This window comes from Myxocyprinus asiaticus, chromosome 2 (assembly GCF_019703515.2).
Source record: "Myxocyprinus asiaticus isolate MX2 ecotype Aquarium Trade chromosome 2, UBuf_Myxa_2, whole genome shotgun sequence".
In the NCBI taxonomy this organism is placed as follows: Eukaryota; Metazoa; Chordata; class Actinopteri; order Cypriniformes; family Catostomidae; genus Myxocyprinus; species Myxocyprinus asiaticus.
The window spans coordinates 59,190,055-59,215,784 of NC_059345.1; the positions used below are offsets into that span (position 1 = coordinate 59,190,055).

A 25,730-nucleotide genomic window follows, 5' to 3' on the forward strand; every position below is an offset into this window, starting at 1 on the left:
TGTCACCAACATTTTAGCCAGTCGTGCTGCTTCTGTCCTCTCATCTGCTCTCTGTGTTGGAGGCAGGGCTCAGGCAGCTCATCCACACACACACACAGAGCAGACAGCGACAGGTGAAGATTATGTGTACCTGAGGCTAATATGTTTTAATAGGTGTTTTTCCCGACAACTGCATAATTCCAGTCAGAAAGTTTGGAAGAATAAATGGACTTGGTTTCAAAGCCGCATTCCACAGCTCCGGTGTGGGAACATTTTGGCTTTAAGCCGAATGAGAGAGGAGAGCCCATTAACGTGAATGAGCCAGTATGTCGACTTTGTTTAAAAACAGTGGTAATGAAAAGTGGCAATACAACTAACCTAAAAGCTAAAACATAACCCTCCCATCCAGTTTCCGAGCTGGGAACAAAAACCGCAGTTGGAGATGGAGAGGGGCCTTCCCGACTTAATATGTTTTTACATTTCAATTCCAATGTCTTAAGAATTATAAGTTCATTGCTCTTTGAAAGGGTGTACTTGCATTATTATGCTATTATATTATCATTATATCAGTGGCATAAAATGGTCTTAAAATGACAATAATATAATTTATCGCAATTATTTCTGGGAAAATATATATCGTCCAACAAAAGTAGTTATCGTGACAGGCCTACTTGCACTCTTAAAATAGGGCCCATTATTTTATATTTCATTAATCACACTAAATTAGCATGTTAAATCGACAGCCTTAATTATTATATTCATAGATTATATTATTATATTAGTATAAACATTTTAAAATCCCTTTTCAGCTGGTCAGAAAACAAGCCAATCAGAAACGCTCTCTGCCTGTAAAGCATTGTGCATCATCAGGTTTTCTGACATCAAGCATAAGCCATTACATGTCTTTGGAGGGTGGGGTTTTAAAGAAAGGGTATGTGGCTAAGTAAGCAAAATGACTGAAATCACTTACAGCCTACACAAGTCCTATATTTTCTATTGCATGATGTGTACTGTTATAGCTCTTGAAACATTTCTATATCACTAGTGTGCCCTATTAAACTATGAAATATTAATGTTATGTCATTTTACAGAAACATTCATAATGTTGGCCCACCTGTGAAGCTGTTCTCTGTTCCACTGCTGCAGCTAGATTCATTAGCATTAGCACTTCCTTTCCCTTCTGAGTCTTTATTCTTGCTCACCACTACCACCGCCTGCTTCATGGTGCGAGCTTGCCTGAGTATCACTGTGGCATCACAGTGCGTGACGTTTTTTAGTGTTTGCCCATTAATGGACAACACCTCATCTCCTCTCTCTATTGTGCCCTCCTGAGCTGCCAGGCCATTGGGAAAAACCCTGTGAACCTGAAGGTAGATTAATTGATACATTAGCGTAATTAAATACATTGAATTAAATATGATTGATACAATAAAGTGGATTTTGCTCAAAAACGTGCTTATTCCAGAGACATTGTGTTGCTAGCAATGTGCTGCCTTCGAGTCCTCCTGGAAAGTTCCTACTTACGAGTTTGGTAGTTGTAATTATTATGCAATTCAAGTGATTTTGTCTCAAAGAAAATCCAGAGTTTCCCACTGGTAATTAGGGCATTGTTAATGTGTGCTCATCTTACAATCATTGCGACATGACTTGAAGGCAGCAGTATAGTCTTACTACAGACCTTTTGGATTTACAGCTAAAGTGCTATCCAAACAATACAGATAAAAAGTAAACACTAGAAGTTTTTAACTACATACAATAAGATATATTTTGATAAAATATACAAGCTAATGAATGCATTTATGAACATCAACCATTTTAGCCATCTGTAAGTCATAGAAGCTATTTCTCTTCTTGAAAGATGCAGTAGATTAGCTGTGGTGTGGGGGGTTTATCAAGATATGGAGCCATCACTCACTGTAGTTGCTTTGTTCTCCAGATCAATACCTCCAGCAATGCTGAAACCCAAGCCAGCTCCTTCATCTTTATGTAGAATCACAACGTGGACGTCTTCCAGTTGCTAATGATGTTAAGAAAACAAATTCAGTCTCAAGTATTTTGTAGCTGGTATGTTTGAAAACCATTTGGAGCTGTGATTATACCTAATATAGATTGTAAACAGAATGTTCATTAGCACAGCAGTTATTCTAAAAACATGCTGGTGAACAATCTGTATGTGAGAACACAGGTTTATTGCTGTGTAAAGACCAGCTGCATCATTCATGATTTCCAGATGGGCTTTTATCAGTGTGTGCTCTGTTAGCATGCTGCTGCTTATCCTAATTTAAGGTAGAGTTGACTAAAGAATAAGGATTTTTTTTTGGTAGGCTAACATTAGATGACAAAATATAATAGCCTACACAAATCTTAAGCATTCAAATGCAGGTTCTTACTGTAATATTTGAAAATGTAAATAGTATTTAAACATCAAAGTATGCAGCGAGGTGCTCTGTATTTGCCAGATGTTTGGAGGCCACTAACAGTCTGGGGACCTTAAGCATTTGCCCTACTGGCAAATACATAATCAAGCTCTGCTTAAGTCCTCTCACCCACTACACAAGAGGAATACAGCTATTAACTTAAATACATTTTATTATTCTTCCCTCATTTTATATCTCAAGACATTTCTGCAAAATATTGACAATTCTTTCTCTGCATATCACTGACACTAAAAAAGCACATTAAATGCACATTATGTCTAAAGGCACATGAAATAGTGGGTATTGCTCCATTAACCCAGATGTATGTAGGCAAGGCTTTGCTCAACTGCACACAGAAAAACTGGCAGAGGAATATTGATCAGGGAAACCATTGCAAATACAAAGCGGTGCAGCAAAATGCACCGCAGATAGACCTAGCACTACCTAACACTGCTATGGTCAGGAAGTCACAGTTTCATGTTTTTATTATATTTTTTTTTCTACCCCAATAGCAAGTAAGCCTCAGAATATAGCAACATGGTTTGCACACACACAAAAAAAGTTCACTGTTCTTTTAGAGCACATTCAATATGCTGCTTGTTTATGGAGAACCAATTGTTCCTTTGTCACATCTCTCATACATATTCGAGAGTTTGCAAAGCAGGATGTGGAAGTAATCAACAACAGACAATAGCCAACAAATACTTACTGTTGTATCAGTACTATGATTATTAAACAAGAGAGCCAAACTCACCTTTAGTGTGTCTTCATCCAGATCCTTGACTTCCTGAATCATCTGCTGGATCTCCTGTGGTGGAAGGGCTGAGAACACAGATTGGACACAGACTGCTGAGGCTGAAGTGAGAGGTCGTTCGGGTTTATGTTCTTGCTTCTCACACTCCTCTCCTCTCTCAATAGTCCGCTCTCTCAGTTCAGCCAGGCTGTAGACCAGATAAAAAATAAGTGTTTTGTTCGAAATTGCCTTATATGTAACCACTCAAACTCAATTTGGGACATTGCCAAGATGATGCATAACATCATCAAGAGCTTAACACATTTACAAAAGACATAGACTTCCTAGAAATACAAGCTAATTTTATGTTTTACTTGCATACGTTGCAACCAAATTGCAAACATCTCAAAGCATTTATCTCATGACTTCTCTGGGTCAAACATGCTTGATGGAAAATTGTGCTTCTGTAGTTCCCTATCTGTCACTCACTTGATATTGTGTCGATGTAGTGACACTAGGGGTCATTCTTGGGAGCCCCAAACACCTCTGCTTTTTTGAAAAAAGGCCAATGGGAATTGCAGAGTGGAATTTGCATGCCACTCCCCCAGACATACGGGTATAAAAGGAATGGGTATGCAACCATTCATTTAGATTTTCTCTTTGGAGCCGAGTGGTTGTATTCAGTGCACTGAATTCAATTCCCTCCAAAGACGCGCCTCAAAACTGCTGGATTTACGCCGCATTTCAGCGGCTTCTCCCCCTCTGCACCCGTGGAGTGTCGAGAACGACCCTGGGGCTTCGGCAGAGTAAAAATAAGAGAGTATATTCTAAAAGAGTATATTTTCATTCACAAAAAGAGCGGCACACACGGAACATCTTTTTAAAGATGCCTTTCCTTTTGTGTGTTATTCCTGATTGCGGTCGCTGTCTTACGTGTCTGGGCACTGTCCACGCGGAGACATCGTTCGTAGATGAGTCATGTCCTCATTGCGAGAACATGACCATGGCAATGTTGCGGTTGCGGCTTGCTCCCGTAAGAAAGCAAGCCACCCCAGTGGCTCCCCGCACCTGTCCTTCTACCTACGGGTTTGAGGCCGCGTCGGTTAGCACTGGGGGCGATTTGGGGACATCAATGGGACCACCTCCACCGGGTATCCCTCCATGGACCTCCCATTCCCCAGCATGCTCGCTTGCCCCGGTCGGGCTCTCGGACGAGACCGCCAGCTCGTTTCAGGGCGAGTTCGACCTCTTGTTCGGAGCTCGAGAAGACGATGAGTTATTGAGCGCAGCATCGGAGAGCGGGCTCGTCCAGTCTGACGCAGTCTCAGGCCGATGCAGAAATTACGGACATGCTTTCCCAGGTGACCACGAGCGTTGGGCTAGAGTGGAACCCTCCACTCTTCCCTGAACCCACGCGGCTCGACGATCAGTTCCTAGGCTCAGGGTGCCCAGGGGCAAGGAGACCTGCTTCTCTGGAGCTGGCCGACAGACCACTCCATCCCCTGGTGGAGGGCCGGGAGGAGAATCTTTTGTCACCGCATGTCCAGGAGGCTGCGACACCCAAAAGCTTGACAAAAGAATGGTTTCCTCATCTCCTGGGTCACATGTCTGGTGCATATGGCTCCCGTTGCATGTCATAACTCGCCCGCCGTCTCCTCCTCTGGAGTCAGCAGCGCCTCAAGTCGGCTACAAGCCACTCACATCCCGGGCGACCTCAACACCGCAGTGGACGCACTGTCACCTGGAGACTCCACCCTCAGGTGTTCCAGCTGATTTGGAGTCGATTCAGTCGAGCACAGGTAGACCTGTTTGCTTCCCGGGAATCCTCCCACTGCCCGCTTTGGTATGCCCTAACCGAGGCACCCCTCGGTATAGATGCGCTGGTACACAGCTGGCCCCCTGGACTACGCAAATATGCGTTTTCCCCAGATGAGCTTACTTGCACAGACTCTGTGCAAGTTCAGGGAGTACGAGGAGCAGGTTGTCCTAGTAGCAACCTACTGGCCACCCAGACATGGTTCTCGGATCTCATGCTCCTTGCGACAGCCCCCCCCGATGAATTCCCCTGAGGAAGGACCTTCTTTCTCAGGGACGGGGCACCATCTGGCACCCGCGACCAGACCTCTGGAATCTCCACATCTGGCCCTTAGATGGGACGCGGAAAACCTAAGTGGCCTACCACCTGCGGTGGTAGACACAATCACTCAGGCTAGGGCTTGCTCTACAAGGCGCCTGTATGCCTTGAAGTGGCGTCTGTTCGGCAAGTGGTGTTCTTCCCAATGCGAAGACCCCCAGAGATGTGCAGTCGGATCGGTGCTTTCCATCCTGCAGGAGAGGCTGGAGGGGCGGCTGTCCCCCTACAGGGAGCTCCCTTTGAGCCCTTGGAGTCAGCTGAGCTTAAGGCACTCTCGTGCCTGGAGTTCGGTCCGGGTTACTCTCATGTGATCCTGAGACCCCAACCGGGCTATGTGCCCAAGGTTTCCATGACCCCTTTTAGGGATCAGGTGGTGAACCTGCAAGCGCTGCCCCAGTAGGAGGCAGACCCAGCCTTGGCATTGCTGTGTCTGGTGCGAGCTTTACGCATCTATTTGGATCGAATGCAGTGCTTTAGAAGCCCCGAGCAGCCTTTTGTCTGTTTTGGTGGACAGCGGAAAGGAAGTACTGTCTCCAAACAGAGGATCGCCCACTGGGTCATTGACACTATCGCGATGGCATATCAGGCTCAGGACGTGCCACCCCCTGTGGGATTACAAGCCCACTCTACCAGGAGTGTGGCGGACCCTGGCCAGTGGCGCCTCTTTGGCAGACATCTGCAGAGCAGCGGGCTGGGCAGCACCCAACACCTTTGCGAGGTTCTACAATCTCTGGGGTTGAGCCGGTCTCATCCCGTGTATTGGCAGGCACGAGCAGGTAAGTTCCGGGACAGTTAGCCGGGTGTACCACTTGCACATAGCGCCTTTCCCCTCCCTTGAGGTGAAGACGTGCGCTCTTGACTCCCAGTCGTGTTCACAGACCTGGATGACTTTCTTCCTTAGCCCTCTGGCAGTTGAGTTTGTGGAGAAACTCGCTGCTGGCCCAGTACTTGCGCCAATGAGACCCTGTACTGAGGTAGGTGCTCCACATGTGCTGGTTCCCCGAAGGCAAACCCATGTGATATCTTCAGCAAAATCATTTCCCTGTCTGTAAACTGCATCTTCCTTGGGCAGAGGCCCCTCTGCCCCCGGTCGCCATGCTTTGCAGAATCTCCTCCCCCCTCGGGTAGGACATACCATGGGACCTCTCCACATGACATACTTCCGACAAGACTCGGTAAGACCATGTGACGTATTCCACTCAAAATACACCCCCCCCCTTTTTGGGCAGGTGTGGTCTCCGCGGTGTCTTCCCCTTGGGATGGACACCCCCCAACGCAGACACTTATGGCTCCCAGTCGGTTAACAAATTCCACTCTTTTTGGGGAGAAAAGAGAGGAAAAGAGGCCTCGGCTGGACTAGCCTGTCCCTATCGTTGGGCAGTCGACTTGTTCCTGAAGGACCATTCGACGCTCATAGGAGCGTTGGGGGAGGTTACGTGACGGCCTGGTCATGATGCACTGGCAACGAGGTACACAGCGGTCTGCCCATCACGCACCACCAGCTCACGTAACACAGTTCAGATAGTTGTGGCATTTTGTATAGGGACCCCTAGTGTCACTACATTGACACAACATCGAGTGAGTGACAGATAGGGAACATCATGGTTACTTTCGTAACCTCTGTTCCCTGATGGAGGGAACGAGACGTTGTGTCCCTCTTGCCGCAACACTGAACTACCCGCTGAAATGGCCGGGACCTGGTCTCGGCTCCTCAGCACAAAACCTGAATGAGTGGTTGCATAACAGCTCCTTTTATACCCGTATGTCCGGGGGAGTGGCATGCAAATTCCACTCGACAATTCCATTGGCCTTTTTTGAAAAAAGCAGAGGTGTTTGGGGCTCCCAAGAGTGACCCCTAGTGTCACTACATTGACACAACATCTCGTTCCCTCCATCAGGGAACGGAGGTTACGAAAGTAACCATGATGTTTTTTTCTTATATGAATTAGTGTGAAACTATCAGCTTAAATAGTAGTAGTATAAAAAGGGTCTGTTGTACATTACTAATACAGTCAAGCTACATTTCCTTCTCGTCTAATTTAAAACAGGCTCCCAAATGATTAAAAACTTTGCAAGACCTTTATCATACAGCCAGTTCTCAACATGAAAGATGATGGCTATATTCCCTGCAAGTGATCTTATCCTATACCATCAACCTAACTCTTAATGCTTTTTTAGGCCAACACAGCATTTACACCAAATTTAATTATACCCAAAAACTTTAATCTTGCAAGTGCATTTGTCTTGCATTGCTTTCAGAGATAATATACTTGGAGAAGTTGTATACCTTACAGAAAAACCCCTCTCATTGTTCTCTAGCCCTGGAGAAGCTGGGGGCTTTTCGGCAGAGGAGTCTTCCTCTACAGGATTATGAAGAGGTGATCCTGATGGGGCACTCCAGGGGTTTCCAAACCTCACGCAAGGGGACTGAGGCAGGGATTGCATGGACCGCATTAGAGCATTGGACACCTGGTTGCTGAAAGACAGGATGATGCCCAGGCTCTCCCCTTCCAAGCAACATTGAATGGGGGCATCTGAAGAGGGACTAAGGGGTAGACTCCGGGTTCTCAAGCTCACTGCATGAGTCCCAGCACCTTCAGATGAACTTGGCTTTTCTGAAGGACCCTCTTTTGAGCTGCTTGACCTCCGTGGGACATGGCTTGTTGAGGGAGACTTCTCTTGAGAAGATATGGATTCCTGCTCAGACCCAGCAGCAGGTGTAAGATCTTTTGGGACAGCTGTAGAGCCATGAATGGGTTTCTCAACAGGAATTGGCTTGCAGGGCTCTGAAATGATATTTGAACCAAGAGAAGTTGATTGTTTTTCTTCCTCTGGAGGATGGGGTTTTGAAATTATATTTGAGCTGAGGGAAGCTGATTGCTTTTCTTCCTCTGGAGGATGGGGTTTTGAAATTATATTTGAGCTGAGGGAAGCTGATTGCTTTTCTTCCTCTGGAGGCTGGATGGTAGCTGAAATTGTTGAAGGAGACTGGCAGTTATCATTATTTTGTAAAGTGCTTGTGATAACCTTGGTTCTCCCTGCATTGCTGTAGTCAGCAGACTGCATTTTAGCCGTCTTCTCCATAAGAGGAAGAGATGAAGTTGGGGTCAGATGCCTGCTTGGTCTTTCTGCTCCCTCTGCATTTGAGAATGTCTCAAACGAGCTGATCTTCTGCCTAAATGATAAATTGGCTCCCGGTGAAGCAGCCCTCAGACTAATCCCAAAGGTTCTGCTAGTATCCTGGCTCCTGTTGTCTGGATATTTCAAAGCCTCTGTTATTGGTTTCCCATACTTGATGCTCTTCAGGCTTTGGTATACCCATGCAGGCTTTGGAGCCACTGGGGGCCCTTTTTTAACATTGGGAGGTTGCTCAGATTTAGAGTCTGAGATGATGTTCATTGCTTCAGAGGCTGTGCCATTAACATCATTATCCTCATTATGGTCACTCATGGTTTTGGAACAGTAGGACTGGTTCTCTGGGCTGTCAGTGAGCTTTACCCAGGGGTCAAATTGCTGATCAGTGCTGACCTCCACACGCGCCTGACATCTCAGACCAACCCACTTACTCGGACTGCACTCGTGGGAAGGGGATTCTGGACCTGTAACATAATACAATATTGTCACATATATTTCCCTTTAATGGGCTGCCGAACAAAGAAGTGCAATGTGAACTTCTTTGTAAGAACTACAAACCTGTATAAACTGTAACAGGCTCAATAACACAGAAAAACTGTTCTATTTTAAATTGAACATGGGACAATTACAAAAATAATTAAAAAAAAAAAAAAAAAAAAAACTACTATAGAAAAAAAACATTGTCATTATGTTGGCTTGAAAAAGCCAATGTTCTGTTCTACTACATAAGCTTATTATTACACCAAACTCGCCACAGACCTTCAGATTGGTCTGACTCGGATTGCTATATCTTTTCTAACTGATCGGACTTCCGGTATTCCTGTATCGGACTTCCGAACAGGACTGATTTTAAATTGACTCCCATTCAAGGTGTGAAAACTTTTCCCTGTAATAACTCCTATAGAGGATTCAATCTACTTCCTATCACTCCACCACTCATACTTCCTATCACTCCATCACTTTATTTTCTATCTTTCCATCCTTCCACTCTTTTTATTCTTTCTTTCACTCCATCATTTTAACACCCTAGCGACTGCATACAACCTAGCAACCATTTAGTGCACCCTAGCAACCAAAACCCATTGACTGCCATTCAAAATGGCTTAGAGGGATATCTCCTGATCAGAATATCAAAGAGTCTTCAGGTTTGACTCAATACACTCAGTCCAGCAAGCAGCCTTGTTAGTATCACCCTGGAAACTGCCTAGCAACCAAATGAGCTCACCCTAGCAACTAAGTAACACAACATATCTCTGCACCCAGAACATCGTAGACACTTCCGGTTTCATTCATTGGACTCAGGGTAGCAAGGAGCCTTTTGAGTATCACCTTGGTAACTGCCTAGCAACCAATTTTCCATTCAGAAAAACAAGCAAGGGGTAGGGTTGCATAGGACTTGTTGCAGTTGGCTGTCTATCTGTATGATGTTCCTTCTGTCTGTCTGAATGTAAGACCTTCAAACTTCCAACTCTTCCAACTATTTTAAACTTTCAGACAAGGCTTTGTCAAGCCAACAAAGTTTGTCTTCAAAATTTACTGTCTAGTTAGGATATTGCAATTTACTGTTGTCAGCTGAGTCAGGAAATGCAAGGTTTCAGTATAGGAAGTAGGTATCTTTTTGTTTCTTGAACTAGAAGAGGATTGTTAATTTCTCAGTCCAAGTTATGCAACCTACATAACATACATTGCTCATTTGTTTAGAAAAGAAAGGCAATGACTATTGATCAGTTATAGCAGTATTTATGCTTGACTTACCTCTTTGCTCTCTGCCCCCTCTGTGTGTTGTGTCACTTGCAGGCTTAGGCTCAGAGATACAGACAGACAATTTAGTTCCTACTTCTAAGCATTCACCCTCTTCCTGTCACAAAAACAGGAAACGGTTGGCTTGAGTTTGAGTCTTACAAATCATTTGAAAATGTGTAGAAATGCATCCGGCATTATTTCATCATGCATCACTGATACATATAGAGATACAGGCATACTCCAACCACACATGCTCCATGCAAGGCATTCAGGCATATTCAAAAAGACAAATATAAATGCCAAAATCACAAATCTGACAAAAGAAAATGTGAATTATCAAGTGCACAAATACATGGCAGTTTATTTGTCATTGCAAGTATCATCACAAAACAATAAATTAACCAGTCCAGAAAGAGGAAATATGAATTTCTACGTACATTCTTAAACAGAAGCCTTGAGATCTTTCTCAAAGCCCTATATAGACTGTAGAAAAACTAGATGCATGTGGAGAGACCAAAGACAGCTGCTTGAGGCAATGAAAGATTCCTATAAATGTCACTATAAATGCACTATTGCAGAGTTATAACACATTTGAAAATGATAGTGTGGAAAATCACACCTATTTGTAATATCCTGTAGATGCATGATTTCACAGATTTTCTCACGCAAACTTATGAAGAGCCTGACAATAAGGCAGGGAAGGATGGCAGTTAGACCAATCATGCATTCACTTACTCAACTACCATTTATGAGAAAACCTCCTACTTGTATGTATATTGGGCATATTGCCAGAAAAAGAATACAACAGTTAAAAATGGACAATGTAGATTAAAATCTTGTACATGATAAATCTATTGTGGATAACCTAGCTGACATAATATTTACTGGTCCCACTTTATATTAAGTGTCTTTAACTACTATGTACTTTCAATACTATACTATGCATTTAAAAAGTGTACTTATTGTGTGCATAGATGTTGTACTGAAGTACTCCCACAAGATTTGCATTAGTTGCTACTGAAGTTGGGATATGGGAAGGGTTTGGGTTAGGTTTAGGGATAGGGGTTAAGGTCAACAGTGTAATTATCGATGCAATTACATCCAGGTACTTTAAATGTAAGTACAATGTAACAACATCAAATGTATCAAATGCTTAACTTTTTATGTTAGTACATATTATTTAAAGACACATAATATAAAGTGGGCTTTTTTTTTTTTATCTAAAAATGTATACAAGGCAGAGCAAACAAAGAAATAAACATTCTAATTGAACAAAAAAACAAAAAATCTAATTTCTGTCACAGGAATCAAATAGTGCATTTCATAAATGTGCACTATAAAAAATTGCCAGGATTTTACAAGATTTAACAGTAATTTCTTACAATAAAATACTGTTTTCAATATTTTACTGTAAAATCAATGCAGGCTAGGTCGTTTTCTGCATTTTACACGCAAAATAGCCCACATGCAAGATAATCATCATATTCCTGTTATAAATATAGTTATAAAAATGTGATTATTTCAAATAAAATGTTTGATATGATTATGGTGAACTGAAATAGGTTGCGGCGTGCTTCTCACGAGTTGCTCATGTTCTCTGCACTGCGCAGCTTTATACAGTCATGCCTATAAACAGATCCTTAGCACCAAGATAATTTATCCACGCTTTGTCTCACTTAATTTATTATTATTATTATTTTACGTGGGAGTGTGGTAGATGTTTCTGTAGATTACATGGCAGGGTATGAAATTAGTGGGTAATTTTGCTCGTCCTCTACCCGCAACTGTGGCAGGTAATCTGTAAGACGTCTCGGAGTGACAAATGTCAAGAAACACCGTTAGACACAAATATGCGCGTTTGAAGAAGCACACTTGATTATATTTTGAAAAACAGATGAAAGAAACGCCAACGATGTGTATGGAGCTAAAATCATGAAAGTCTTTGAAGCATAAAAGCATGTTGAATTGCTCTAACTGAAAAAATAAATGTATTGTATTATCAGAGCTTGCATTTAAATGCATTGAATTTACAGTGCTTGCATTTAAATCCATTGTATTTACAGTACTTGCATTTTGGGAGGCTGAATTTGAACAAAGTTGTATTTTTAAGCATTGAACATTTCATTTGGAAACATTTCACAACTAATTTAATTAAGAATTCAATAATAAATATTCACCTTCCAAAGTTAATTTCCAAAATATTCAGTTAATTTGAAAACAAAATCTAGATTTTTCGACAGGTAAAATTCAGCCCATTTTATTTAGCTTAACAAAGTTTGCTTCCTCAAATTCAGTGGTTCAAATTCGGTTGGAAATTCAAACTTCCACATCCGGGAACTGCAGGAAAAGCAGCAGATTACCAATGCACAATCTCCATCTGATACTATTCGTTCTCACCACTAGGTGGTGCAATGTGATTGGGTGTTGACTAAAGCTACAGGTAGAGAGAACAGCCATGTACATTTTGATAGTTTTTTCAAAATTGTTCGTGAGTAGAAAATATATAAATATTTGATTTGCGCATGTGGGTGGACATGAAACGCGCCTTTCAACCCACGTCCTCAATGCCGTGCAACAGAATAATTATCCACCGCTGCTCAACTTTTATTGCAACTACATACTGTAATAAAATTGGGGGATTTCTCATCATACTTGGACATTTTTTTTTTACTTGTGAGTTCTAGGTAATCATCTCCTTCTTGTGTGGATGGGAACTTGATTAAACTCACCTGTATCTGATTTGGATTTGGGAAGGAATAAAAAGAGAGTGTGGATTTGAAAAGAGGAGAGTCGTGTGATATGTGACTGACCTAGCTGTACAGCGCTCACAAAACGTGGGGAGGTTTTCGGTCACTTGAATCGACGAAAATAACTAGATAGAAGGATGAATGCACTGGCTGAATTTGTGTATGCCTGGACCCTCAGGAGGCGGCGGTGCCATTTCTCCAAGCGGTTATACTCCAAGTGCAAGTGTGTCCTAATTTCTGGGTGCCGCGGCTGGGAGAGAGCACGGACGCCATCGAAAAAGAACAACGGCGGCATCGACACAGTCATCCTCTCCCTTCAGACCCCATGGTGGGGTCTTGTTCATCTGGATAAGGGGAAGTGTTTTAGAATTCATTATTTGTTGTAAGAATGAGTGTGTATGGTAATTTTGTGTGTTTTAAATTATTGAATTTGTAATATCTATCCGAACGAGTTTAACTAGACGCTGACCTTTTCACTGTTTGTAGTGGGTTATTTGTGATCACATATTCTCTCCATGGCATTAGTTAAGATGATCGTAAAAGCTTAAGTTGCAACATTATCAGGAAACCCAGCCATTGACATTTTTCTGCTCTCTCTGATTTTATTTTATCTATTCATCCATTTATATATCTATTTTAGCCTATTTGTTATTATGAATAACATAAATTATTATTATTAAACAGATTAAGACATTGTGAGTAATGTGACCATCAGTGGCGGTTCTAGCTTGTATGGCACCCTGGACAAAACCTGCTTCAACACGCCCCCAAAATTGTTGACTTAAATATGCCTTAATAAATAATTAAATTATGGTTAACAGAGGAGATTAGAGTGAGAGTGTTCAAAGAGAGATTCCTTCTCTCTCTCTCTTCATCCTCCTCTTCTCTCTTCCTCCAACGGCTGGTTCAAATCGGCTCGCATATAGTCTTTTACAAGGCAACCACAAATTGCATGCTGCATAATGGCAGTAAAGCACAAGTTCACAGTACACTAAACTCTAACTAGTTGATTTATTAATATTTATACAGGTCTATGAGTAGTTCAATACTGATGTCTGTCATTTTATATCCTGTTCTGTGAGCATTTTGTTCAGTTTCCAGACAAAAAACTTTAGGCTACGTGAGAGCCCCTTATGATTCACATCGGATACATTCGCGTTACCTGGCTTACGATGCTTTTGGGAAACAAGGCTCATTGCGTAGTACTCTCACATCTGCATTTAAGAACTTGCAATTAGAAATTTTAACCCATTCACATGTGAGCGATAGTCTTTGTTTCTATCCTGAAAAATCTAAGTGTAGAATATTGACAGTGTTTCAACAAAACCGCATCTGATGTCTACTTTGCCAATGCAAAATCTCGCACACGTCTACTGGGTGGAGGTAATGTTCCCTCTGCGTTGTATCACGCAGCCATGCTCATGAGGCGAAATCCATAATTTAATGAGCTGTACGCACAATCAAGAGCAGGAGAAATTGAGAGGTGATCAAATAAAATTTTATAATATTAATTTATAAAATAAATATATAATATTATTCTGTTTGTCCGACAAGTCATGCGTGTAAGTCTTAAGCTTGACTTGAAGAGACTCTAAAGCTCTGCGTGCGATCCAAATAGATGCGTAAAGCGCGCACCGGACACAGCAACATCAGGGCTGGGTCTGCCTCCTCCTGGGGCAGCGCATGCAGGTTCACCACCTGGTCCCTAAAAGGGGTCGTGGGAACCTTGGGCACATAGGCCGGTCGGGGTCTCAGGATCATGTGAGAGTAGCCCGGACCGAATTCCAGGCACGTTTCGCTGACAGAGAACGCTTGCAGGTCTCCTACCCTCTTGATGGAAGTGAGCGCAGTCAGGAGGGCAGTCTTTAAAGATAGTGCCTTAAGCTCAGCTGACTGCAAGGGCTCAAAGGGGGCTCTCCGTTGACCCTGAAGAACTACAGAGGGAACAAGGCGCGGTCTGAAGGGATTCAACCTCCTTGCGCCTCTCAGGAACCTGATGATCAGGTTGTGCTTCCCTAAGGACTTACCGTCCACTGTGTCGTGATGTACCGCTATAGTGGCTACATACACCTTCAAGGTGGAGGGGGACAGCTGTCCTTCCAACCTCTCCTGCAGGAAGGAAAGCACCGATCCGACTGCGCATCTCTGGGGGTCTTTGCGTCGGGAAGAACACCACTTAGCGAACAGATGCCACTTCAAGGCATACAGGCGCCTCGTAGAGAGGGCCCTAGCCTGAGTGATCATGTCTACCATGGGTGGAAGGCCGCTTAAGTCTTCCATGTCCCATCCAGGGGCCAGACATGGAGATTCTAGAGGTCTGGTCGCGGGTGCCAGATGGTGCCCCATCCCTGAGAAAGAAGGTCCTTCCTCAGGGGAATTCGCTGGGGTGGCTGCCGCGAGGAGCGTGAGGTCCGAGAACCACGTCTGGGTGTGCCAGCACGTCTATACCGAGAGGTATACCAGAGCGGGCAGTGGGAGGATTCTTCGGAGGCGAACAGGTCTACATGTGCCTGCCTGAATCGACTCCAAATCAGCTGGACCACCTGAGGGTGGAGTCTCCACTCTCCCCTGAGGGTAACCTGCCATGACAGCGCGTCCGCTGCAGTGTTGAGGTCGCCCGGGATGTGAGTGGCTCGCAGCGACTTGAGGTGCTGCTGACTCCAGAGGAGGAGACGGCGGGCGAATTGTGACATACAACGGGAGCGCAGACCGTCTTGACGGTTGACATATGCTACCGTTGCCATGTTGTCTGTCCGAACTAACACATGCTTGCCCTGGATCAACGGCCGAAACCTCCGCAGGGCGAGCAGAATTGCCAGCAACTCGAGGCAGTTGATATGCCAACGCAGCCGCGGGCCCATCCATGAGCCAGTGACTGCGTGCCTGATGCATACAGTGCCCCAGCCCGTTTTGGAGGCGTCTGTCGTAACCACAATGCGACTGGAGACCTGCTCTAGGGGAACACCTGCCCATAGAAACGTGAGGTCGGTCCAAGGGCTGAAGAGGCGGTGACAGATTGGTGTGATGGCCACGTGATGTGTCCCGTGGCGCCATGCCCATCTCGGGACTCGAGTCTGAAGCCAGTGCTGAAGCGGTCTCATATGCATCAACCCGAGCGGAGTGGCCACTGCTGAGGATGCCGTATGCCCCAGTAGCCTCTGAAACAGTTTCAGTGGAACCACTGTCTTCTGTCTGAACGCCTGCAAACAGGTCAGCACCGACTGTGCGCACTCGCCGAATAGGCCAACCTGGGAAATGGGGGCAGCAAGGAACCGTGCCTTGTCGGCCTCTCCCATCTCGACCAGGATGAGCCAAAGGTGACGCTCCTGGACTACCAAGGTGGACATCGCCCACCCAAGCGCCGTGACCTTCGTTGCCTGGAGAGCAAGGTCGGTCGCCGAGCACAGCTCCTGCATCAATCCCGGTGTGGAACTACCCTCGTGCAGTTCCTTTAGCGCCTTGGCTTGGTGGACTTGCAGGAGAGCCATGGCGTGCAGGGCGGAGGTGGCTTGTCCAGCGGCACTGTAGGCCTTGGCTGTCAGGGACGACTTAAACCTACAGGCCTTGGATGGGAGCTTTGGGCGCCCGCACCAGGTGGCAGAGCTCTGCGAGCATTGGTGCACCGCGAGCGCCTTATCCACCGGGGGAAATCACCGAATAGCCCCTGGCCGCCCCACCATCGAGGGTAGTGAGGGCGGGGGAGCTGAAAGATCTGGAGATGATCATTGTGATTCTACAACAGAGCATTGCTACATTACAGTTATTTATTGGTCCTGTTCACTGTGAAGTTACAGTATACAGTTGTCTTTTAATTGTAATACATTTTAGAAATACTACTGTAAAATACACTGTGAAAGTCATGCAACTAGTAAACACACCATAATTTTTTTTTACAGTGTGACTATATAGCCTTACCTGGCAGTTGCTTTGAGAAGGCAACAGATCTTCCTCTTTCACTGGTGAACCTCGACTCGAGCTGCTTGAATCAGTCAGTGTTTCCTGACCGGTGACTTCATGTTGTCTGCAGTACCTCTGTGGCTGGGTTGTTGGTCCTTGCCTAGAACTCCTCACCAGACCTGTAGCCACATCTAATAGTTGTTGTCCAGTGCACTTGACTGAACATTTATAGGGAATGTTATAGTTGTCAGTGTACGAGGCTGGAGACAATCTGCTATTAAGTGAAGCTTCACTGTTGAATGTAAAAAAAGGACTGTCCATGCTCTGTACTCTGGGCACGTGGTCAGGTTGTAGGAGGGATTGAGTGGTGGCACTTGCTGGTATACCTCGTTGGCTATAAGCACCCTCACTACAGGATCTGATCATGGGTTTTTGTGCTCGTCTACAAGTCAACTGGCTTGTGCGCCGCTCTAGACAGAGGATACACTTTTGTCTGCTGTGGGAACAGGCGTCTGATCTCCTTAGACCTGAAATCAGACACACAGATGCCTAAGCCAAATGCCTAATTTATTTTCTATACAGTAGAATTACTACTGACAATTTCATTTTTTTTTTACAAGTCCTAGATGACTGTGTGCAGAAAACAAACAATTAAGCAGACAAATTTAAATGAGCCTTTGAGTCTTGAGTCATGATGGAAAAGTCTCAAGTAACAATGGAAAAGAAGAGTCATGTCTCAGATGGACACCAGGGACCGGATTCACGAAAATGTTCTTAAAAAAAAAAAAAGAAAAGAATAGAAAGTTCTTAGAATAAATTATAAGAAGTTTGTGAGAATGTTCCTAAGTGCATCTTATGGACATCTTACGGAGTAATGTGTTCCTTGCCACAGTTGCCTTCATCTTGCTCACTGGGGTTCTAAATACAATTATTATTTTATTATTGAATTATTTATTTTTTATACACAATTTATAATCATATTTAATAAAATTACACAATGATGACTCTAAGACTTTATAGATATTACAGTTTCATTGTCTGTTAATGCATGATTTTCTGTGAAGCTGCTTTGAAATAATGTGTGTTGTGAAAAGCGTTTGAATTCACTTGCATGATTAGTCACCACATTAAAGGGGTCATGTCATGAGGAACCAAATTTTTCTTGATATTTTGACATAAGAGGTCTTTCTACTATAAAAACTAGGGATGGGCGGATCGATCCTAAAGTATCGATACTTCCGATACTGATGTTGTATTAAAAATATCGATTCACACAAAAATATTGATTCTCATAATAATAATAATAATAATAATAATAAGCTTCAAAGTGAAATTAAAAGGATTAGGCTATATTAGCAACTTGTGCAGGATGGGAACTATTTCTTCTCAACATGCATAAATGCTGAAAGACACAAGCAGACAAGCGCTTGCGCCGTCACAAGGCTCGTTCAAAGAAGTTGGATCAGTGCCTTGTAGAGGAACAGCTTCTGGAGTAAATTCACGCTAAAATAACAACATATCTAAAGGTGACATTTCTTATAATGAGTTTGTGTGTAATTGTTGTTAATAAGTAATTAAAAAAATAGTTAACCATTTTTTTTTTACTAAAGTAACATTGTAGTAACCATGGTTAATTGTGTGGTAACTATGGTTTAACTAAATACCATGGTTAAACTATAGTTACTGTAGTGAAACCATGGTTCATTTTTGTAAGGTTAAACAAAACAGAAGTCTAATAATTTTCTGTTTAGGCTCACAAAATGTAAAAAAAATATATATATAATGACTTGAATTATGACTAAAAATAATATTTTAAATTACCCATTTTATCCCAAGAAATCGCAAAAAAAATAATTTAATTGAAGTATCAGCATTGGTATCGGTATTGATGATATTGGACTTGAAATTATTGGTATCGGATTAAAAAGAAAATAAGTGGTATCGCACATCCCTGATAAAAACATACTCTACATTTCAGAACTCAAAATTAATCCCCAATGCAATAAAAACATTTATTGAAACCAAGATGCAAAAAACGCCTCATTCTCTACTTCCGCGACTACCCTACGTCACTAGCGGGAACATTAAAGGATTAGTTCACCCAAAAATGATAATTATCTCATGTTTTACTCACCTTTAAAAGGAGACATATTATGCAAAATCCACTTTTTCAATTTTTTGGAAACAATGTGTCCCCAGTGTGTGTAGACAACCACAAAATATGGTAAATGACCATCCCCTCGTTTCTTTCCTTTCCCCATCAATAAAAAACAGTGTCTCAGAATGAGTCGTTCAGGTTTGCAGCCCCTTATGACGTCAAAAGGGGAAAGGTACCGTCCATTGCTTGCAAAGAGATCCGCCTGAGTTTAAAAACCTGAGCGAGCAGCAAATACTGCCATATTTATCTCCTCGCTAGAGCCCCTTGAGCTAAATCGGACTGCTTCATCAACGATGGTCAACACAAGGCTGGATTTGCTTCAAAGCTAAGGATCAATAATGGATCAATACCAACTCTCCGTAACCCAACGTCAGATTTGTTAGTAAGTTTCGCACTTTATACTTTTTTAATGTTTGCAATTTGGCTTTCTGAATTTGCTTGTTTGGACGTTGCGTGAAAAATGCTTGTTGTGAAAACATTGTGCTTTGTGTAAAGTAGAAACTAGACCCTAATTACCTTATTCCATAACAATGAAGTTGTTGCTCTTTTTCGGTTACAATATAAACTGATTGGCGTCCTCCACAGTCCCGCTTGAGTGGTCACGCAATGAAGATTTTCCATGTAATAAAACTGGTCATTATTTCAAAAACGATTATGAAACGATAGTGGTATTTCGACAACTATAGCCGTTTTTCATATTTCATTACACAACCTTGGTTATGCACAATACAGTAAGATGATTGTTCTCTGTGTTATTTGCATTGTTGTCGCCAGGGTGTCCCTGGCACCAGCAGGAAAGGCACAGCCCAATTCCAGAAAGGGGTGTGGGGAGTAGCAGCTCCTTTGCATTTAAAGCTACAGACACTAAAACAGCCCATTTGTAACAGAGCTACAAAACAGGGGTATAAAGGCATGGTAGAATAAATTATCTGTGAGGTATTTTGAGCTGAAACATGACAGACACATTCTGGGGACACCTGAGACTTCTATTACATTGTGTAAAAAGGGGCATAATATGTCCCCTTTAAGCCTTCACAGATGTGCGTCTTTCCTTCTTCAGCAAAACTGAAATTAAGATTTTTATAAGAACATTTCAGCTTTGTTTGTCCATACAATGAAACCGAATGGGTGCCATGATGCTGCTGGCTGTTTGACTGTCCAAAAGACATATTTAGGCAGCATAAAATTAATCCACACGACTCCAGTCAGTCAATGAATGTCTACTGAAGCAAATCAAATAGGTTTGTGTAAGAAACAAATCGATAATTAAAACATTTTTAACTTAAAACCATTGCTTCCACCCATCGCTGTATTTCTGTTTGAAATTACCTTAAACTTGCATGACTTTCGTTCCTCTGTTGTATTCAAAGCGCACACTTCTGACTTCTCGCGTGAACGCGCCATTGCACTTACGTCACGTGACAGCTCCGTGATGGGTCGACTGGTAGCAGTAAGCATTTTTTAAAAGTTAAAATTTTTAATTATTGTTTCATTTTTTACACAAACCTATTTGATTTGCTTCAGAAGACATTAATTGATCGACTGGAGTCGTGGGGATTACTTTTATGCTGCCAAAATATGCCTTTTGGACCATCAGACAGCCAGCAGTGCCATGGCACCTATTCGCATTCATTGTATGGACAAACTGAAGCTGAAATGTGCTTATAAAAATCTTAACATGGTTTGGAAGCTGAAAATAAAAATAACAAAACACAAAACAGATAAAATTGTGTTTTTGGTGTTAAATCACATTTACTACACGAACAGCCCATTGCAACTTCCGACTCAACATGATAGAATGAAAATGGTCATAAAGAAAATTGTCTTAAGAGTGCTTAGTGAATCCGGCCCCAGGTGTATGTTCATTAGTCTGACGTATTGAGTGTTATTCTCAAGTCTTTAAGGTGCCATCTAAGTCAAGTTTCAGGTCTTTCGTGATCAAGTCTATGTCAAGTCTTAAGTCCTGTCACGAGTTCAAGTCAAATCTCAAACAACTTTTGGTAAAAGATTTGTGTGTACTATAGGCAGTGCTCGAGTGAGCCAGTAAGCACCAAAATGCGTACCGACAACAAACGGATATCACAGTACCGACAGTAACTCTTGCGTACCAGCGGCTCTTCTGTGATGGCGATACTGTCATCCAGAGGAATGCTCATGGGCGCCCCACCCCCGGACAGACAAAGAAACTCCCAGGGTGGACACCCACGTTCTTCACAAGTCAGAAATTTGGAGTCCAAGTCAAGTCTCAAGTAAATTGAAATGACTGTCACCTAAACCCCCAAAACAAACAAACAATCAACAACAACAGCTTGATAACTCACTGCTTTTACATCCATCCATACTCCATTGACTCCTGTCTTTTCTCAGTTTGCTGTGCTCCACTGCCTGAGCAATAGCCTCACTTAACTGCTTCTCAGAAACCTTCATACACACATACAAATACAATTTATACAACCTTCTAACAACTTAGATTTAGATATGAAGACAAAAATATGTACTTTTAAACAGGAGGTTTGACTGACCATAACCATAATGAAGTGTAAATTGTTTTAGGATTAGTCAATCCATTAAAACTTGTGCTAGCATGTGTGACTTGACCTGGAAAATTTGGCCCGTGATGCTTACCATGTTATATTACTGAAGGGAAAGTAGACCTACTTTTGGGTCAGGGTGTCGACTGATGATGATCTGAACCGGGCCTGGGCTGCACTGACTCATAACTGTGTACACATCGTTCAGTGTAATGTTGCAAACCACCGTGTCATTAATCTCCATGATCTCATCCCCACATCTGACACACAGCAAGAGAGCACAAATACTGCTTTATAACATTTAGCAATACATTGCAAAAATTGTTTTCTTGATCAGCATTTGTTACTTACATTTACATGTATGCATTTGGCAGACACTTTTAAAGCAACTCACAGTGCATTCAAGGTACACAGTTATTTTTTTATCAGCTTGTGCGTTCTTGTTTTCCAGTAAAAAAAAAAAAAAAAAAAAAAAAAAAAAAGTATTTGCCATGTTAGACGGAAATACAAGGGAAAACAAGATTACGTTTATTTTTCTTACCCCATTGGCAAATACCTTTTTCTTGATTTAATCATAAACCTTCCTAAATTTGGTCAAATTTTTTTGAAAACAAGACAGAGTACCCTATTTTAAGAGCGCTAAACACAGCGTTATGCCATAAATCATACTGTGTATGCAAAAGTCAATGCGCATGGCCATGAAGTTTTGGTATTTTCGTGCAAGCATGCTGTAGCGTTAGGAAGGAAGTCACGGGAGCTGGATCTAGGTGCGGCGGCACGGTATTTAATAAAATAAAGAAGTACAGAATAACGGGGTAAACACAGGAACAAAGAAAACATCCACGATGGGAAAACACAGGAACAAAGGAAACATGAAAGGTGAGCTTCCCTCCCTCCAGGACATATATACCAGGCGGTGTGTGAAAAAAGCTTGGAGGATCAGAGACTCCAGCCACCTGAGCCATGGGCTGTTCTCACTGCTACCATCAGGCAGGCGGTATTGCAGCACCAGGAACCGCACCAGCTGACTCCATGATAGCTTCTTCCCCCAAGCAATCAGACATTTGAACTCTTGATCTCCCACGATCAAAATACATCAGCACTGCACTTTATTACTCTTACATCTCACACTGGACTGTCATAAATTATATTATTATTATATTCCCTCTTAACAACTTACTATCAACTGACAGCCTGAATGTCAGTACAGTACATTCTATATATACTTTTTTTATTGAATAATGTGTATCTATATTGTGTGTATTGTATACTGTACAGTGTATGTTATTATTTGTATATTGTGTTGTGTGTAATTATGTTGTAAGGGGGTTCAGTGGAAAGGAGGAGGCGAGAACCGGCTTGACAACTTAAATAATAATTTAATAAACAACTTAAACAAAAACACACAACCAAAAACCACACAGTACAGCTGCCTGCAATTCTCTCTCTCTCGAACTGTCGTCCCCGGCCGCCTTTATCCCTCGTGCGCCCCATCAGGCTGATTGGGGACCGGGCGTGCATCATTCCAGCCCGGCCCCGCCTTCCTCGGCTCTACACTCCTCCCGGCGTTGCCTCAGGCTGGGGAAGAGACTGGAGCCGTGGTAGGCGGAGCCATAGGAGGCTCAAGGGGCGAAGCTGTGGCAGGCAGAGCCATGGGAGGTTCAAGGGGCAAAGCCATGGAAGGCAGAGCCATGGCAGGAGGAGCCATGGCAGGCTCAAGGGGCGAAGCCCTGGAAGGCAAAGCCATGGCAGGAGGAGTCATGGGAGGCTCAAGGGATGGAGCCGTGGAAGGCGGAGCCGTAGGAGGCTCGAGGGACGGAGCTATGGAAGGCGGGGCCATGGCAGGCTCGAGGCTAAGACTTCAGGATGACTGGGAAATTACCTCAGTGGTCGTGAACATGAGCAGAGTCTCAAGAGCGACTTCTGTGGTCATGGGCATGGACAGAGACTCGGGAATGACCTCTATGGTCGTGGGCATGGACAGAGACTCGGGAATGACCTCTATGGTCATGGGCATGGACTGAGATTCGGGAACGACCTCTATGGTCGTGGGTGTAGACAGAAACTTGGGTATGACCTCTGTGGTCGTGTACATGGGCAGAGACTCGGAAACGACCTCTGTGGTCGTGGGCATGGACAGAGACTCGGGTACGACTTCTGTGGTCATGTACATGGGCAGAGACTCGGGTACGACCTCTGTGGTCATGTACGGAAACGACCTCTGTGGTCGTGGGCATGGACTGAGACTCGGGTATGACCTCTGTGGTCGTGAACATAGGCAGAGACTCGGAGACGACCTCTGTGGTCATTGCGGAATGCTTGAAGCAATGAGTTGCAGAAGGCTGGACTGTGACGTGGCGTGGAGCGGACTCAGGCGTGGCTGTGACGTGGCGTGGAGCGGAGTCAGGCGTGGCTGTGACGTGGCGTGGAGCGGAGTCAGGCGTGGAAGACTCAGAAACCGGAACCGGGATTGAGAGAGAAGGATCCTCTGAAGTGAGTGTCTCTAAATTTAGCCTTACATATTCCTCCCACATGTAGTCTCCGGTCTCCGGCAATTCCCTCCACCGGTGTGTTGGGAGTCCGATTCTGTAAATGGATTTCTGGATTTCATCATCAAATCCTGTGTGGACAGCAACGGTGGAGAAGAAATGAGAGTACTCCCTTATAGATAAGTCCGCCTGCCGCTAGATCCATTTTTGTAGTCAGTTGTTCTGTAACGTTAGGAAGGAAGTCACGGGAGCTGGATCTAGGTGAGGCGAAACAGTATTTCATAAAATAAACAAAGTACAGAATATCGGGGTAAACACAGGAACAAAGAAAACATCCAGGATGGGAAAACACAGGAACAAAGGAAACATCAACAATTGGAACTGGTCAATAAACAGGAGGTCAAAACACATAACAACTGACAAGGAATGAGCAAACAACAGGGCATTAAATAGACAAAGACTAATGAGTGAATGGAATACAGGTGATAACAATGGGGAACTGCTGGACGTAATCAGAGCAGGGGATTATGGGAAGTGTAGTCCAGGTGGAACAGATGACAGAGGCAAAACACAGGGTAGACAACAGTGAATCGAAACACATGTGCTAAGTCTAATCGCACGTGGGTATGGCAAAATTGCGCACGCAAATCACTAATGGGGTGGGTTAAATGCAACTTAATTGGGAGGTTGTCTGACACCGTCTGTATCTTATTATATAGTCCATTTCCTGTCAAGCACCACTGATATAAACAAAGACAGCACATTCATAAGAAGCTGGTAGTGTAAATTGTCTGTATGCAATGAATTAGAAAAATACAAATATGGACTTACGTCCTTTTGTGCATTAACTGAGTCCTTGTTGAACGTCAGGCATTCTGTGACATGCTCCTTTTATACACATGGAAAATATGATGCGGATTTGGATTTATGCTCCATTAAATTATAGAGAATTTAAGTATTATTAATCATTTTCATCTAATGGCTGTATTAACAGTGATTTTATCGGAATGTACTTCTCCTCTACCGGTTGATTTTGATTTGGAAAAATTTAATTCATTTACTGAAACATGAAAAAACTTATGTGATATATAAAATATTTCTAAATTTAAATTACACTTCAAACAAAACAAAAATATAATCAAAATAACAAATGGTCAAAAAAAAAAAAAATCATACTAAATTCAAACATTTTTCTTTCTCCAACTTCTTCCACTGGCCCCTTTTGCAGTGACTTAATTACTCTGTGACAGAAAATTACCAATACAAATTAGATCAGAAATACAATTGTAAATATAAACGTAATAAGAATTGAAAAATAAACCATGACCTAAAGATAGTTTAACATAAATCTCATATATATTTGTTTCATAAAATGGCTTTCAGTGTATGTCAGGGACATAATTTGATGTTCCACTATATTTTCAGAGTTTGGACATAAACTTTATTACCACCTGCTGGTGGAATCTCAAAACTGCAAATGCAGGAACTGAGTTTAGAAAACAAACATGCTTTTGAAACGTCTTAGCACAATGACCTATTTCTCAAGAAAATAGCAAATTGCGCTTTGCACCACTTCATGAACCTACAGTACACCTACAGTGTGCGTGCATATACCCACAGATAGTGCAAACACTCCCACGCCCACTTGCGCTTTGCACTGGCACGAAAATTGTATTTAGACAGCACTTTTAAGAAAACTGAATAAGACATAACGCAATGTCGTAGAGCATAGCGCTGTGCTTTGAAAATAAAGCATGTAATACCTTA

At 42.9% G+C, this 25,730-nt stretch overlaps 1 protein-coding gene across 1 annotated transcript in view; it reads right to left on the reverse strand.

Annotated features, from left to right (window-relative positions):
* LOC127453358 (pro-interleukin-16-like) overlaps positions 1 to 25,730 on the reverse strand; it is a gene marked incomplete at its 5' end in the record, with an annotated part of 55,748 nt that overhangs the window by 5,072 nt on the left and 24,946 nt on the right. Inside the window, 9 exons of the mRNA XM_051719691.1 lie at positions 1,094 to 1,343; positions 1,895 to 1,996; positions 3,151 to 3,337; positions 7,551 to 8,862; positions 10,154 to 10,256; positions 10,579 to 10,635; positions 16,804 to 17,312; positions 21,265 to 21,364; positions 21,602 to 21,734. Coding sequence (XP_051575651.1) covers positions 1,094 to 1,343; positions 1,895 to 1,996; positions 3,151 to 3,337; positions 7,551 to 8,862; positions 10,154 to 10,256; positions 10,579 to 10,635; positions 16,804 to 17,312; positions 21,265 to 21,364; positions 21,602 to 21,734 — 2,753 coding nt within the window. The remainder of the gene's footprint in view (positions 1 to 1,093; positions 1,344 to 1,894; positions 1,997 to 3,150; positions 3,338 to 7,550; positions 8,863 to 10,153; positions 10,257 to 10,578; positions 10,636 to 16,803; positions 17,313 to 21,264; positions 21,365 to 21,601; positions 21,735 to 25,730) is intronic.